This window comes from Rhea americana, unplaced genomic scaffold (assembly GCF_003343005.1).
Source record: "Rhea americana isolate MKP2758 unplaced genomic scaffold, rheAme1 scaffold_168, whole genome shotgun sequence".
In the NCBI taxonomy this organism is placed as follows: domain Eukaryota; kingdom Metazoa; phylum Chordata; class Aves; order Rheiformes; family Rheidae; genus Rhea; species Rhea americana.
The window spans coordinates 1,706,590-1,723,917 of NW_028185794.1; the positions used below are offsets into that span (position 1 = coordinate 1,706,590).

General features: G+C 46.4%; 1 protein-coding gene across 3 annotated transcripts in view; it reads right to left on the minus strand.

The window, feature by feature from the left end:
• HCN4 (hyperpolarization activated cyclic nucleotide gated potassium channel 4) overlaps positions 1 to 17,328 on the minus strand; it is a 110,188-nt gene that overhangs the window by 7,570 nt on the left and 85,290 nt on the right. For all 3 annotated transcript variants that reach the window (XM_085300747.1, XM_085300748.1, XM_085300746.1), the window contains exons 6-7: positions 14,689 to 14,929; positions 12,539 to 12,703 (exon numbers count right to left, since the gene is read on the minus strand). In XM_085300747.1, coding sequence (XP_085156873.1) covers positions 12,539 to 12,703; positions 14,689 to 14,929 — 406 coding nt within the window. The remainder of the gene's footprint in view (positions 1 to 12,538; positions 12,704 to 14,688; positions 14,930 to 17,328) is intronic.

A 17,328-nucleotide genomic window follows, 5' to 3' on the forward strand; every position in this document is an offset into this window, starting at 1 on the left:
GAGATTATTTCTCCCCCTCATCTTATTTATGAAATTGCTTTAGTTTCAAATTCATTTTTCCTGCCCTGGATTTATTGTCACAGCACCTGCCTCAAAAGGAGATCGCTAAATACAGGAACCAGAGGACTGAACGGCTGATTAGTTTGGCTCTGTGTAACCCTAACTGAAATGACGTTCTGAAGCTCACAGCCACAGCCAGTGAGCTGCAATAGGGTCCTGCGGTCCTGCTAAGCCAGTGAGAGGCTCATTAGGGAGGGGAAGGGGCAATCTTGTTTCCCCTTCAATTTCATCATGGAAGCACAGAGGCTATACGTTATCAGGAGTTCCTCCTTCTCTGTTTTTTGGTGCACAGAAACTAAAAAGCTGAGCAGAGCCTTAGATACTAGAATAAACAATCCACCCAATCATGGCCCCCAAACCCCCAAATACTACACAAATTTATTCCGTTTCTAAGGAAAGCAGTAATTTGAATTCATTACATTTTGTTGACATGTGCCACGAACAAATGTTTCGGGAATGTCAAAATGTAAAGGATGTTGGCCTTGTCGCCCTGGCACTGGAGAATTCTGTCTATCTGGTCTACAAGATAATCTAGGATCCTAGGCCAACYTGAGACTTAGGCTTTTTAAGCTCTGCTGCTGAAAACAGCTGTTGGGGGAAACTGGTGAAACTCGAGGCATTTGGAGATCAATAACCCTACTACACTTTTGTTTCATCAGAAAGTTTCTATTCAGCTCTATTTGTGAGCCCTGGATTCGGGGACTGTCTTCCTCTTCCGTATTTGTACATGACAGCGCAGGAGAGCCCTGATTCATCCTCCTGGGCACTTTCCAAATAAATCAGGAATGGACCCCTGGATGATCTTCATGTGGGCAGATGCTGGGAATGAGGCTTTGCCATGAATATTGATTAACCAGAGATGGGAGCCTTTGGACATCAAGCCAGTCTCCAGGAATTTAAAGGGCTGTTGCCAGCCCCAGAACTGAAACCCTGTGAAGCTGTGTTGTGTTTGGGAAGTGTGGCGAAAGGATGTGTCCGGACAGCAGGCCACCTCCTCAGGAAAGCTACTCATTTTGCAAGGCTTAGGGGAGGCTTTTAAGTCACCCAGCTTCTCCATGAGACTACACTGACATCACCAAAYTCAGCTCCCCGAAGACTCTGGCTTATGGTGAACAAGGAATTAATTCCATTTCAGCAACTCCTGCTCTTGCAGAGCTCAGGGGAGAGCTACAAGAACTGTTTTGACTTGTGTGAGTGTGTGTATGCGTGTGTGGCTACAGCGGGGGATGTATTTAAAGCTAGGTTCCGCAGCTTAGCGCAGTGTCCTTGCTAAGGGATGATTCCCCCCGGCAAGGAACTCTCTGCTTCCTTTGCTGAACTAGTTCTCCTGTTCTAAATGTTGGCCACGTGTGGATCACATCTTTCCAAATCATTCTGCCAGGTCACAAAATCCTGCTCAGATCTGGACCCAGATCCTCTGAGGTGAAAAGCTGCTGGGTACATGCTGGGTACATGCTTCCACACATATGCCTCTAGAAGTCTCACCTGCTTTTACGGTGGAAAAGCAGTGCTTTGCACCCTTCCTGCCTTATGCTGCTTTAGTGCTTCYTGTGGAGCTTGCAGTTACATGTCTGTAAGCAGATTCTGCCCTTGAGCATRTATCCTGTTTAATACACCTGTGGACATTTCAGAGGCATTCAGGCAGCAGCAGAAACCAAGCTCAGAGCCCTTTCATCCAAGATCACACCCGCCCTGACCTGAGCTCGTGGAGAACATTCCTTAACCTCAGTAGACCTCTGACCTCTGTACACAGGGACAGCCTCAGTCACGACCCCAAGCAAAATTTAGACTTGAAGAACATTATTTTTTAAAGAGTAAAGATGTCTGTCCTCTCTCCCACAGCTGATATATGGCTGATACCATTCCCAGTCYGACATCTCCTGAGTTCTTCACTGATAACCACCTTTCCTTCCTCCAGGAGACCGACAGCCCCATTCTCTTTTCTTCCTAACTGCCTACAACACGTTCCCTGTCCCTGTCATAAGTCTCAGTGCTCACTTAAGTGCTATGTAGCCGGCATGGGAGCCATCAACAGCTACCTCATATTCCAGCTCCTCAAGTTTGGTTACTCTGARGCGTTGCAATTCAAGGTCCCTTGCCTTCCTAAAGAAGAGAGATAAGCTGCCATTTTTGTGTCAAGGGACAAGTCTCTGCTCACAGGAGCGGCCTGTAACAGCTTGATGAGGGGAGGACTGAATGATTCCCAAGCAGCTACCTAGGCTGAACCTGCCTCAGAGAGCTGAGTAAGTTCCATCTAATGGAGCAACAGGAGCACAGTTAACATATTTAAACTAAAGGTCTCAACAGCACACTCACTTTTTTATTCCCTATGTACAGCTCCTAGCACAACATGTATTTTTCCCCATGGCCAGACAAAAATAATTAACATTAACTAGTGCTGTGGATTCCAACTCCTCTTCCAATTTTTCTCATTGCAACAACGGATTAAACACAGGAAAAGAGAAGAGATTTAGAGCCTAAAAGATGTTCCTAGCAAAGCTGCCAGAACTGTGAAGTRGACCGGGGTTTGTGAAATTGTGGAWACTAAACTAATAGATGTTGTACCCTTAATAAAGAATGGCAAAGTCAGATATCCTCAGCTGCAGATAGCACACAAAGAAACACGGAGAAAGGGCCATGTGATTTCATAAAAAGAGCCAGCGCTCAACAATAATTCTTCTATCAAAATATCAAAATTAGCTTTCTGTTGTTAAAATTCTGCACAGACGCAGGGGAAATTAGCTGTTACTTTATGTTCATTTCTCTTTTCATTCTGTCTAAGTCCACCGGCTGCAGTTTAAGAATTCAGGTCACTGACTTGCTTTCTGAATTTGCATGCATTTGAAATACTCTCACTTTATTAGGCTGGCTTATGCCCTGGCCTGCTGTCAAAGTGGCTGCCCCCTGCCACATGGTTACTTCTCTCAGGTCCATTCTCTTCTTTTTATTCACACAAAGGGGTATTAAATACCCCGCTCAGACCATTGGTTGCAGCAAGAAGCTCACAGCACAGTGCACCTATGAGGGTGGTCTCTGCCCTCCTCTGCTTATGGGTTACCCGTGCTAGGGGCTGGTTGTAATTCACCTTGCTGCCATCATCCCCAGAGGGGCAATACAGCAACTGGCAACTGYGGGCAAAGAAGCCCTGGACACACTCATTACACTGGCAGTTTGCCACAGCTGCTTCTGCGCCCCTGGGGAGCCCTTCTGCAGCGGGACGATGCTGGCTGGAGGGGCTCCACCAGCTCTTGCCACTGTCGAGCCTTAGGGACTGTACACAGSGAAATTAGCTGGATCAGTGATTTTAAAAGTAATTCTCAACTCCTAGTAYACATGCTCTTTTCCTGATCAAGCCTGACTTTCTCTCAAATTCTGGTTAACCATAGTAAACTGCACTCAGTCTCAGCAGCCTGACTTCCGAATAAGAGCATCCACACAGAAATTTAGTGCACTTAACAAATTTGCTCTAGAAATTATTTTAGATTAATTTTTCTGAGAATTTGTCTATGCGAATACATTGCAAACTTCAGGTGCAGTTCTTGACAAACTGCTCTACATCCCSTTCTCCCCTGCTTTGTCCTCACCAAGCCTATCTGGAGCTAAACCTCTACATATGGGTGTATTGTAGGAAAATCAGTATATGGAAAGGGAAATGAATTGTATCAGTGTGGAGCCTGTTGTACTGGAACACTGAACTGAATCAGTTGTCTTATTACCGTATTAACCAACAATAATTAAAGTTTAAAATGGAWAATTCCCTATTCTTCCAGGTTGGAGTCTTCCCTCCTTGTACAGCTCAAGCCTACCCCCGATTGTATCCCATAAACCTATTAGAGCCSTCCATAAGTAAACAGTGCCTCTTTTAGGAGATAGAATGTAACCTTTAACTGGGCTAAACTGCTGTAGGTCAAATGATACACAGAGAAAAATATATCTGATAAATCTCATAACAGTTAAACAACATTTATATTAAATTAACCCTATGAGGGTTTTCCCTCCCACTTTACACCTCTTCCCACCATYATACAGCACTGCAGAACAAATGTATAACATACAGAGCAAATATTTTGTGAATATACGTGAATACGTGTAAGAACTGTGCAATTCTGGAGTGTTTGTGATGCCCTGTGCTGCCTGAAGCACAGTGTCCTGCCCGTTACCCATCGCTGGAGACTACAGCCAGAAAGCCTTCCTTTCCTCAAGTGGCAGAAGTGCTTGTGCCTGGAGCCGAAGCTCCTGCACTCAGTTCGCAGTGCCCTACAGGAGCTGACAGCTGTGAGAGGGACAGATCCTGGCAGACTCTGGACTGATGACATGCTGGCACAGGTCTTCTTCAGTTGTGTGCTTTGCAGTGTGGTCTGTCTGCGGACAGCTATGGGACTGCACTCAAGGCAGGATGAATTTAGAGATGCAGGAAGGAAGCAGGTCCTACTTTATGTAATTAAAGGAGTGGTTGAAAATTATTTAAAAAGGTGTTGGAGTGGGAAAAATGTTATCTGAACAGGTTTTTTATTTTGCTGCAAATAGCCAATAGTTGTAGATGAGGCTCTCTCAAAGGTGAAAAGAATCTGGTAACTCAGGGGACCCACGGAGATGGGGACACAAATACATTGCATCCCCTGCCACTCCCCAAACTCTCTCCMTCAAAACTGGTCCTGCTTAATGTCTCCCAAGCAGCCGAGCAACCTTTTGTGATACTTGTGACATGTGCCTAAAAGACCTAACTCTTCCCCGAGAACCTGTACCCCATAACTAGCACTGGACCAGGGTGCCCAGAGAAGTTGTGGAATCTCCTTCTCCAGAGATATTCAAATCCTGACTGGACGGGATGCTTTCTAACATGCCCTAGGTGACCCTGCTTGAGCAGGGGAGGGTGGACTAGGTGATCTTCAGAGGTCCCTTCCAACCCCAACAATTCTGTGATTCTGCAAGGTAGATTTGTTTTGAGATAAACTGATGTGACCAAGGTCACTTACAAGGTCAGTCAGTTGCGGGTCTCCTGAGATCTCATTTATCAGTTCCTACTGCCCCTTCTACTGGGCTGTCTTAGGCTTTTTCTTCCTTCTAGAGTTGCATGAGATATGGCTTTTCCATATTCAAACAAGGCTTCCAGTTCATATTATTTAAGCTGAAATCGTTTGCCCTCAGTCACAGCTGGTGAGTTGCTGATATTTTTGCCTAGGCTAAACACARTACTCTGAGTGTGGGCCTGCCCTTCAAAACTGAAGGAAATTTAAACATCTAGGTCCTGCTTAACTCCAAGCTCCTTCCCTGCAAACACCTATGTCTGAGCTAGATAGCATTTCCAGGGTATGATCCACCTAAGCCATGTTAGATAGCCACTGTAGGAGAAGAATCATACTCTAGAAATGCCATTTTCTCTCTCCTGACTATAAAAGAAGTTAAGACTGATTCAGATGCAGATGTCTGCATTGTAGTGTTGGAAATGATGGGAAAAAGTTTCTAGTCAGAGAGCACAGCGGTATTTGAACTCTRATTCCTCATAAAATGTGTGTGCGTTATTCACATGACCAGAGAGGACACAGTACAGGAGAACCTGTGTTATYACTCGTCAGCCACTGCTGTCAGCTCCTCAGTACTTGAGTAATAAGATTCTGCCTCTTTTAAGGGCTGGGCAGCCTTCAGTGTGATTTTCCCCAAAGCATACACATTCTAGCGTTATATATTAATCTTGAGCCACAGGAACTTGTACCTTCGAATCACCTGTGTCTGTATCAGCAACCTTAACTAAGAACTGAGGTACCCTTGTGATCAAATCTGCTTGCTCGCCTCGTAGGTGSTATTCTTTGGGGTTACCCACCTGAGCAAGGTGAACAAATCTGGGACTGTAATAAGGCTACAGTGTAAACTTTATGCTGAGTACATACTGTTTTACATATATACATTTTAATCTCTTTCATTTATTCGTAAGATTTTGCATGGCACCTGACATAAGGGAGTAGGCAGCCAGGAAGCACTCAGAGTCTGAACTCCGCCTTTAGTTAGTATTATTTTCTCTGTAGAAGAGATGAGGAGCTGAAGCACAGAGCAAAGACGTGACAAAGTCACACAGGGAGTCGGTGGCAGAGCTTGGCACAGATCCCAGATCTTCTAATTCACAGTTCACCTACCTAACATCAGACCAGTTAATCCTCTGAGGCAGCAGATCCCAGAGTATTAGTCACGACCTAGGCAAGCAGAGTGCAAACCCAACAGTATTTCATAGAATCACAGAATCGGTAAGGTTCGAAGCGACCTCTGGAGATCACCTAGTCCAACYTCCCCGCTCAGCAGGGTCACCTAGAGCATGTTAGACAGGGTTGCATCCAGGCAGGCCTTGAAGATCTCCAGAGAAGGAGACTCACAACCTCTCTGGGCAACCTGCTCCAGTGCTCCGTCACTCCCCCAGTGAAGAAATTCCCCCTCATGTTCAGGCAGAACTTCCTGTGCTTCAATTTCTGCCCATTGCCTCTTGTCCTGTCACAYGRGGCAACTGAAAAGAGTTTGGCCCCGTCCCCTGGACACCCTCCCTTCAGGTGCTTGTAGACATTGATAAGATCCCCCCTCAGTCTTCTCTTCCCCAGGCTGAAGAGGCCCAGCTCTCGCAGCTGGTCCTCAGAGGGCAGGTGCTCCAGTCTCCTGATCATCCTTGTAGCCCTACGCAGGACTCTCTCCAGTAGCTCCATGTCTCTCATGCTGGGCACCCCAGAACTGGACACAGTACTCAAGATGAGGCCTCACCAGGGCTGAGTAGAGGGGCAGGATCACCTCCCTCGACCTGCTGGCAACACTCTCCCTAATGCACCCCAGGAGACCATTGGCCTTCCTGGCCACAAGGGCACATTGCTGGCTCATGGTCAACTTATCATCCACCAGCACTCCCAGGTCCTTCTCTGCAGAGCTGCTCTCCACAAGRTCAGCCCCCAGCTTGTACTGGTGCCTAAGGTTATCTTTCCCTAGGTGCAGGACTCTGCACTTGCCCTTGTTGATCCTCAGGAGGTTCCTCTCTGCCCAGCTCTCCAGCCTGTCCAGGTCTCTCTGAAGGGCAGCACAGCCCTCTGGTGTGTCAGCCACTCCTCCCAGCTTGSTAGCATCAGCAAACTTGCTGAGGAGGCACTCTGTSCCCTCATCCAGGTCATTTCAATTGCAGAACTGTGACCACGAGCTGAGATATAGGGTGTCCAGAGAAAAAGTTTAGGAACAGCTATTTTTGTGGCTTGTCTGCATGGCAAAGCTTTTACCACTTCTACTACTACAATCTCTTGAACAGACACTCTTGCACCATAATAATACTATCAACAAAATACTGTTGGGTTAATACCCAAACTGGCATTGGGTGGTCTGAGTTTTTTAGCAATTGCAATGCCCTGAGGAAATGCAAGGCATTGTTAATCCAGTGTTAACTAGGATCCTCGCATCAAAATATATATATTTCAGGCTACCAGGAGTGAGAAATTCCTGAAGAAACTGAAAAAATGACTTTCTTTGGCTTCAAAATATGCTCTCAGCTCTCATCAGTGACCTTGATATGGACAGTAGGCAGCTGTATGGAAGACATCTATGATACTTACTACAGCATGAGAAATAATGGAAAATAATTGCACCCCGATATTTTTGAATGCACCAATGAACTTTGATATGACAATATTCACAACCTGTATTGTATTTACTTTCAYTGAACATTTGAGTGGTTGTGTTTTACAAGTGCAAATACTTGTGAAAATCTAATTTTAAGCTTCAATGGTCACTGAAAGCCAGTTTCAAAGCCAGTCAGGGAACAGAATCATGCAACTTATGTAACTAACTGATACATCACAAACTGGGACTATTCACAAAAGCTTGGCAGACAAAGAAGTACTCACTGGAGAAATGATCAAATCATTTCAACACATAAACATTAAGAAGAATTTTACAGCTCGGTCAAGAACAAGAAAAAGAGGAAAGTTTAATCAGTGGTACATTAGTCTGATTTGGTTAAGTCTCAATCTTTAGGTCCTTAGCCTGTTGTGCCTGCGATTTTCTGCAGCCTGAGGAGTTCTTTAGAGTTTGAARTTACTCTAAGAACAGAGCTAAGCAGGGACACAAATCTTTGCAGAATCCAGGCCTCAGTCAATTCTTGGAGAATAATCTCTTTCAGTCTTTAAAGAGCTCTGCAAGTGCAAAACACCTGGGAAACCACTTCCCCAGCCATGCATGACCCTGGCAGGATGCCAGTATCAATTCTCATTAACAACAGAGGTTAGAAGGATACATCAACACGCTCTTTGCCAGAGCGATCAATGCAGCTGACAGCGCTCTAGGGGGCTGTGCCCTTCCTGCTGAGGCACTGCACATCTACCAGCAGGAAGTGATGGGGACACACAGTGCAGGGTGCATCTGCCCCTCTCGTTCCCTCTCTGTCTAGCCACACGCTTTCAAACTGCATTTGCTGCACAAAGTGAATGCCTCATTTCACCTCCAGTCAAGCAGTACTGCTCCCGGTGTTTCTAGGGATGGGGTCTTAATGTTCCCACCCTGTCTCTCTGCTACCTAGACGAGCTTAGACCATGCTTTCCAAATCCCCTGTATAGCAGCTAATCCTGTAAACACCTCTCCAGTCATTGTGACTGGATGGACAGATTTTTCTCCCTGCTCTCTTGCCTTCTTATTGCACAAGGAGAATAGTGGATGGTCTATCCTGGTGCCAGAACACTGATAGATCCCTCTGAATCTTTTCATGAACTCAGTGAGGCATAGGCTTCTCAAGGACATGCTGCCAGCTGCGTAGAATGGAGGCAGTGAATGCACGACTGACTTGAAAAAAGGCTCCCATTTGCCTCTGTCTTGGGTACAGATGCTGAGCTGAACACATCATGAACCAAAAATATGCTCCTGCTTTTGTTCAGATCTGGCTTTTCTGAAGCTCCGTTCCTTATCCTCAGCCCCTTATCATAATCCCTCTACTTTCAAAGTCTCAGCTCATGACTTCCCTGAACAGTAGCATGCTGTGGCACAGCTCTCTTCAGACCATGCACATTTCAGTGGGAAGGGAAGAAATGCTGCATTTATAAAGACAGGGGAGTTCAATGGGTCTGCCAATTCCAGTAGGACGCACATAATTTCCTAGGCTCTTTTGGGAAATTCCAGTCAAAGAGTGTTGGGCACAACAGGGTATTTTGCAATCGTAGAGAATGAAGAAAATTTGGGAGACTAGCCAGYTCTCAGTTCTGACTGCCAGGGAAATAGGGGCAGCACTAGGATTTTCCAGCGTATGACTCTGCAGGTTTGCACTTTTTATAAAGCACTGGTGCTGTCTCAGGTCAACAGCGTGACAAAAACAGGGGAGGACAATGCCTGAGCTTTGCCCTAAAGGGCCCGTTATCCCAGTCGCTGTATGCCACCTTCTGACCTTCGGCTGAACTTTTCCAGCTACCTGTGGAAGGGAATTTCTCCTAGGGAAAGAAGCATGTGAGGCTCTTTATGCTGGTTCAGAAAGTAGAGCTAAAAGGAGCAGCTTCTCCCCTTGACCACCACTGCAAGAGAGGTTTCCCAGAGCAGCACTGATGTGAAGGTTTCTGCCTGGCTTCTGACAAGCTTCTGGGCTTGCCTCCGTGCTGAAAATGGAAAAAGGCTCTATGCCAAAAAGGCTGTCTGCATTGAAATGCCCCAGACAAGTGGTCTGACTCAGGGTCTAAGTGTTGTTCCTTGCAAACTCAGACAACATCTCAAAAATAGCTCAGACACAGATCTGATGGAGCTGTGGAGATCACTACATTGGGCTTGCAGGATTACAAGTTGAATTGGCTAAGTTTATTCTTCATAATGCCACTGACCCACTGTGATCTTGAGCAGGTTGACTTCACCTCTCTATGCCTCAGTTCTCTCATTTGTAAACTTCCCTGCCGTAACATTGACTTTCAGTGCTACTTTGGGCAAATAACTTTGATCCATATCTTGAACAGTGTTCAACTCCTTCTTGCATTGAAAGCAACAGCAATTGGGCAGCTGGATAGCTCTGAGAAGCTCTGGGCTGTGATTACTCTGTAAACTGGGGAGAATAACACTGTATTCTCCTGCTGCTATATGAAGAATGAACACAATCGATTCTCACACTGGCAGCAGCAAAGCAGTGTGAGAAAGGTGGAAGAACTTTGGGAAGTTCTCTGATGTGTAGACATAGTCTGGAAGGGCATCAGTGAGACTCTCTCTCTCCTTCAAGTCCGCTCCAGGGGAGAGTAAAAGGAGAGCGACGCTAAGCCATTCCAGCCACCATCCAAACAGCAGAACAGTGGCTGATGTGCAGATCACGGTGCTGAGTGCCTTCAGTGCAGCCAGCGATCAAACCAGATCCTGCTCTGTGATCTGGAACTCCTCTCCCACACCTCCAGCTTCCCTGCTCTTTCTCCTGGGGATCTGGCCTGACCGCTGATTGCTGACAGAAGTGCTATTTCAGGCAATCTCAAGGCCCACATGCCTCCCTAGTAGCTATACAGATTACGTTTGTCTAAGTAAACAAATTCTCTGCAGTGATCCACTGACTGGTGGCAACTCTTCCAAAAGAACTCAGTCTGACTCGGGCTATCTGTCTGTCATTCCCTTTCCTACCTAATCCCCCAAGACCTGTTGTTATGTTTTAGGGGTTCAGAGGCTGACAAAGATGTGCTTTTCTCGTCTGTGGGGGCTATTGCTCCCATAGTCCTCACTGTAGCTGGAGAGGACATACCTGAGACAGCTTCAAACTGGCTCCCTCAGGTGTCATCCTAGCCGCAGAGCTCACTGCAGGTTAAGTGTCCACGGATTTACCTAATTTCACACTGGTTCTGGGAAGCTCCACTAAGTTCTGCATGACTACTGAAAAGCAGTCTCTGCTACGTTTTCTATGAATTTTAGTCACACGTGCAGCTGCACACAGAGTAAAGGGCAAAGAGCACGGGAGGCTCTGCCTGCTTGTATGCAGTCACAGGGAGCATAAGGCTAGGAGGGCTCAGCAGCCATGACCATCTAATCTCAGGGAATTTGAGATAACAAAGTCAAGCTAGCCCTTCCCTCATCGAGCCTGACACCACATTTTCTAGCAGTGTGTTCAGTTTAATTTGAATAATCCAAGTGATGGGACTGTTGCCGCTTACATGAGGGCCTCATTAGTGTGGGCTTTGCCAAACTGTACATACTTAGCTCATAACCTTTTCCTCGGGGATCAGACTTTCTGACTTGCAGCAGGTAATGAGATGCACAGAATACGATGTTCCTGGCATGAAAAGCCCTAGAGGCACTGCACCCCTTGCTGGGATGCCAGCTTCCTCCCTACCCATTATCCTGCTTGCCTTCTACATTGTGCTCAGACCTGCACTGATCTTTTTGATTCTGAAAAGCAACGAAAATGAGTGCAGCTCTAAGAGATATATAATAAGAAACTAAAGAAGTTGGACTGTGACTCTGAAACGCTCAGTCTTCAGCTCTGCAATGACTTCTTGTATGACCTTGTGCAAGTCAGTTATTTCGGTTAAGAGTATCTAGCTGTGCCAGGGAATTGTATCCCAGGCTTCTCCAGGTGGACAATGAGGTTTGCAGCACAGGTGGTGTCTCCCACAGGGCAGGACAGCATCCTGGCATGGTCACTATGAGGTACTACAATCCAGAAATTGTCTTCGGTTGATAGTGTTTACTTGGGGTGTGGAATGTTTTATTACTTGTTCCATGTTCTATCAAGTGCTGATTTCAACTGAAAATATTTATAGTTGGACTCTAATGGACAGTTGGACAGGTGCTCTGCACTTGTGTTTTGCTGACATTTTTGCACAGGGGTCTCTTTTGGATCAGAAAGCATCCCAAGCTCTCCCATCCCTACAGCACTTTGGGTTTCTCCAGTTGTTCTTCAGCTATGATTAGAGAAATAGTGGTCCAACAAAAAGCCATTATGGTACCAATCTACCAGGGAAGAAGACTGCTCCTCATCTATGTGGTTGTCAGTTTTTGTCTCAAAAAAATAATACTACCAACTCATGCAGTCATACCATTGCTGGTATCCCCGCAAAACCCAGGCCACACTAACAAACAGCTAAGCTCTAATGCCGAGGCATGATTTCTGCCACAGAATATTTCACTGAATTCAGTGAAATTGCAGGGCTTTCCGGTCAGAGCCTGGCCTCTTTTCTCTTGAGCCTTGGAAGCTGTGGATGCTTGCACATTCTGAGCTAAAATTCAAAAGCTAGTGAACTCACCAGCATGACCCTGACAGCTCATACTCTGTTTCTTAAAAAGACCTCTTGGAAATGGAAACAAATGGAYACAGGAGCAAGTTGAAGTGCGTATGTGTAAAAGAGCGAAAGAAGAATGTGGATTCAGCTGTTTGTTAAGAAGGAGCTGAAGTCAGGAAAGGAGAAACAGGCTAGGATCTCCTTCAGTTTGCAACTCTAGCTAGGGAAGAAAAGATCAAGTCTGGGGATACAGTGCCAGGGCAGCGCGCAGCGGAAAGGAGACCATCGCACTTTCTTCTTACCAATTCTGTCCAGCCTGTCCAGTGCCACTGTTTCAAAAGCTCGCCGCATCATGGGATACTCTTCCAGCACCTCATTGAAGTTGTCCACTGAGAGGGAGTAGAGTCGGCAGTAGGTATCAGCTCGCACGCTGGCTGTGCGCCGGCCACGCGTCAGTAGGCAAATCTCTGGAATGAAAGACCCAGCTTGAGAAGAGGGAGACAGACACCATCACCCCTGTAATACAAGACCTGCGACTGTCACTCACAGGCAGTCCTGTCTATCACCCAGCCCCCTCTCTAGCTACAGCCTACCTGCTTTCCCATTGAAAACATGAACAGTGAAAATGTTCTCCATATGCAATAACATCAGAAAAAAAATACCAGGGGGCTCAGTTGTGGCAGCTGCTACATACAATTGCACCTCAGGGATTTTGCTCATCTAATTAGCCAGTCAAGTTTTGTTATGGTGGATTATCAAAGATATCATTTGTGCATTCAGAGTGGAGAGACTGGCTTCCTGCAGCTCCTCATGGGCACAGGCAGCAGAAGGTCATGCTGTGCCTCACTGAAGCAAACTCCCTCCAGGTTTTCAGTAACAGACTCTGTACTGACCTGTGGCCCTGGTGTCTTGGTAGTAATTGCGGTCCCCACACTGTGAACATTTGTTTTGGCAAAGATACTTGGAAGTTATCTGTAGATGTGCTACAAACCTAGAGATTGTCAGGTTAAGCCAAGTTTGTGGCACCCATTTATTACTAACCCTTGGTGTATTTACACTGCAGCCAACCACTCCTAGGAGGATGCTCAGCTGCTGACAGACCAGAAAGCCCTTGACTCCACCATATAAGCCCCATCTGGGCATAGACACTCCTTGAACGCTCAGTGGAGAGCTCCTGAGTCCTGCTTTCCCGCTGATCACACACAGACTCTGGGCACCTAAGGTGCACACATAAAGATCGATGGAGTGACCTAAAGACAGACGACTCTTTTACTGGCAGCATCCTTCTCCACACGATACGTTGGGTGTTAATCTACCAGTGCCATTCTCAGGAGTCATTCTAGGTCTTCTCCAAAGCACTAGTATAACAGCACTGTCAGGCTGCAATGCTGACCGTGTATTTTTAGGTGTCTTTTCTAAGGAAATGATGCTTATGAGATTGTGCTGTCTAAGTGTAGTGAGCAGGTGTGTGTGTGTCGTATCAAAAACGCATTGAATCTGCCAGGCAATTTTAAACAAATTAGTCAGAGCCAGGGTATTCAGACTCCTACCCTTGAATTCCAAATCCCAGTGAACTGACCCCACCTGCTCGGGCCTTGCAAGGTCCCTGCATCCAGAGCCAGCAGGTAGGTGCAAACAGGTTGTTTATAGGATCTAAGAAGAGTTTTGTAAGAAGGTTGTAGGAAATGCATCACAGGGATTTTTGAATGGAGAACAGATCTTACTGAGGGAAGGAAATGCACATTGCATACCATCTTTCTCAGTAGGCCGTCAATCGTGGTGCATTCAGTGTTTGTACTGAAAAGTGCATCTACAGGAGAACCATGTGTCTTGGGGTGTCAGTGAGACCTCTGCAGGGCTCTGCAGGGGTGTCTCTGTATTACTTGTAGGAGCAATATCCTAAATCTTCTCTTATGGTGTTTTCTGACCTCATGCTAGTCTCACTGTACCAGGCCTCTGCTGCTGATACATTATGCCTGCCTGCTGACCTTCATGACATTTTGCTGAGCAACAGAGATGATGGATTATGCTTTTTCCTCTGTGTTTATACAGTACCTCATATGATAGATGCCAGTTAGGAGGACTAAGCAACACTATAAATGTGCTTGGGGAATTGAGAATGCTCCATTTTTTTTCCTTTACACTCTCAGCTTCATAGATTTATCAATTTGCTTGGGGCAAAGAAGAAATGCACCTTCCAGAACTATATTTTCCTTCTCAATGTTATTTTTATTTATTACCTAGACTCCTGCATTGCCTAAGAGTCGCAGTCACATCCCTTTGTGCAACCTGCTATATGGGAAGCAGCAGGACAGGTGAGATGAACAGAGACAGAGGGTGGAAGAGAAAGTGATTGAGATACCAATTCCATGTACTGCCATGCCTGTGTGTCCAGGACATATGAGCAATAGCAGCAGGTCTCAATATATGGGGGTGACTCGCTAACACGCACCTCCAAAATAGGAGCCATCTGCCAGCTTGGTCTCCTTGTTGCCTTTGGTGAGGACGCTCACTACCCCATGCTGGATGAAGTACATCTTCTTGCCAATGGTGCCCTCCCGAATGATGTAATCCCCTGGCTGGAACACCTCAAACCGCAACTTGGTCAGCATGGATGTCACAAAGTTGGGATCTGCGTTGGCAAAGAGGGGCATGGAGGCAACCAGCTTCCGGCAGTTGAAGTTTATGATTTCCTGATCACAAAGTGAGTGTGAGAGAGACAGAAAGAAGAAAGAGAGAGAGGAATGGGGAGAAGAAGACAGGCAGAGAAAAAAAGTGGGACAGGGAGCAGAAAAGACACACATATTTTCAGTCAACAACATCTAATAATCTGTGAAGATCCCCTGCTTGACCTCTTTATTAGAAAATGTGAAGAAAAAGGATGCTATACTCTTAGTTTAGTTTCCCCTCTGCAGTCTGGAATAGGCCTCTGAATGCTCACAGCACATAGCAATACTAACCAAAGTCGATAGCTTGTCAGCATGCTTCACTGCGTTCATTCACCATGCTTTCTTTTAGAGCAGTTACAATGCAGTGACACCCCCTCTGCCCCCCAAATACACACAATACACCTCTTTCCGTAGTAAACCTTGTACTGCGTCAGGAGTGCAGAGCACTGGTGAAATGGTGTATGAAGAACCCTAGGACTCCTCTCCAGGAAAATGCTGTAGCTCACCTTGGCAGCCCTACATTCTGTGTTGCCCTTGCTTGACAATGGCACGCAAAACAGCCCAAATGTGCCAAGGTACTCAGAGAAAGTTATTCTGTGCAGCTGGGGACAGCATCTGGGGAGCGTGGGGGAGAAGGCAGAGGTGCTACTGGGGCATGGGCTGGATCATCAACCTCGGATGCAGAAAACCCCGTTCAGCTGTTCAGCTGTCATAAAGCAGACAGGGACTGTGCCTGCTCCTGCGGCTTGGTGTCACTCTGAGGGCACGACAGCACTTTCCATCGCGCAGGAGCTGTTCTGTGCCATGTCAGCTCAGGTTCAGAAAGCAGCATGAAGTGATATTGTACAAAACACCTCAGCACAACACTCCCCAGCCAAAAAGTAAAGGAGGAACTGAATGACTGGGGCAGGGAGAGGGAGGGCAAGGGAAGCATCTGACTCCTTCTCCTCACTGGGACTTCTCTTTCAGGGCTGCCTTTTTAGAATCCCACCTAGCCTTGGGCAGAACTAGTTTTAAAATACAGCTGGTAGATCCTCAACTCTTCTCTCTCCCACAGAGATACGTGACTGGGAGAAGGGAGACTACTTCTGGTGCTTGTGGTCATACATTGGAGGAATGTACTAGTGAGAGACTACATTCTTAAGCTGCAGCTGGGGAAGGTGGTTTTCTGTAGTCACTCCTTTGAATGTGGCACTGCTAGGGGGCTCCTCCTTTTTTTTGACTCTGTATGTTGGCTGCATATGATGGATGAGGCACAGATCAGGCCATTGTGGAGCCTCTGTCATAGGAGGGTCCTAGAGCAGCAGAGACACTATAGAGATGTATATAAATACATGAGATACAGCTTAAGATCAGGGAGCTTGAGATGGGAGCTTACTCAAAGCACTGTGTCTCAAAGTCTGAGGCACAACCAGGCAGAGGAGACCAGGGGTAGGTGTGGATGAAGGGGGCTTACAGAAATGCATGGAAATAGCAAGGCACTTCTCAGAGTGCTCTCCTGTGGTAGCACTTTTAAAATGGGGATGAGATCTTTGCCATTGCTCCAGAGCACACACAAAGTATAAGCGTATGTAGGAGCAACTGCCGCGCACGCGATCAGAGACCCCAGTGTACTCCCATTTCCAGTAAAAGCTAAGTTGGTACAGCGAAATCTTTGAACAGAGCTGGCATCAAGGGGAAAGCAAAACCGTTGAGATCTCCAGGCAACAGAACTGCTTGATTCCTGGCATTTTGTCACATGGATCTTTTTTCCCTCTTCTTTTCTCAGCCCTTTCATGTGATTACATCATGGAGAGAAAGAGGCAAAGGACTAGCACTGCTGTCTAATCGCTGCCAGGTTTGGCAGCTCATTCAGGTCAAAGAGCAGGAACAGGGCAGAGGTTATCAGAGAGACAGTAGCTGCATGATGCCACCCACAACCTTGACTCCTGGCTTGTTTGGTAAAGTTTGATCTCCTAAGGGGAGGTAGGCAGGATTTATCGTGGGAAAGAATAATATATCAATAATGTCTACGCATCAGCCACTGCAGACTTGTTTCTGGAGCACTTCTCGCATTTGACAGCACTTGAGGAATCCMTTTCAGATGAAACTGGCCTGACCTGTATTTCCCTAGAGCAACATACATGCAGGCACTGGGGTTGTAAGCAGGAATGAAACTAACTGCAGCCTCTCCATTTCAGGTAGTGGACCATCTGTTGGCAAAGGAAGTACAGGCTGTCAGGGTTTTGTATCAGCCTCTTTGGGAAATGTTGTCTCATGTGCTAAGTCATCCCAGCCTCAAAAAATGGAGATGTTTGTCAACAGTAGGAGCTCCACAATGCCAGGCAGGTAAAGCACCTTTAAAGCAGGCATGGATAAAGGACAGGAGTAACTGGAGGAGGGGGAGCTCCCATCACCTTTATGTCATATGCCACTTGTGCTGC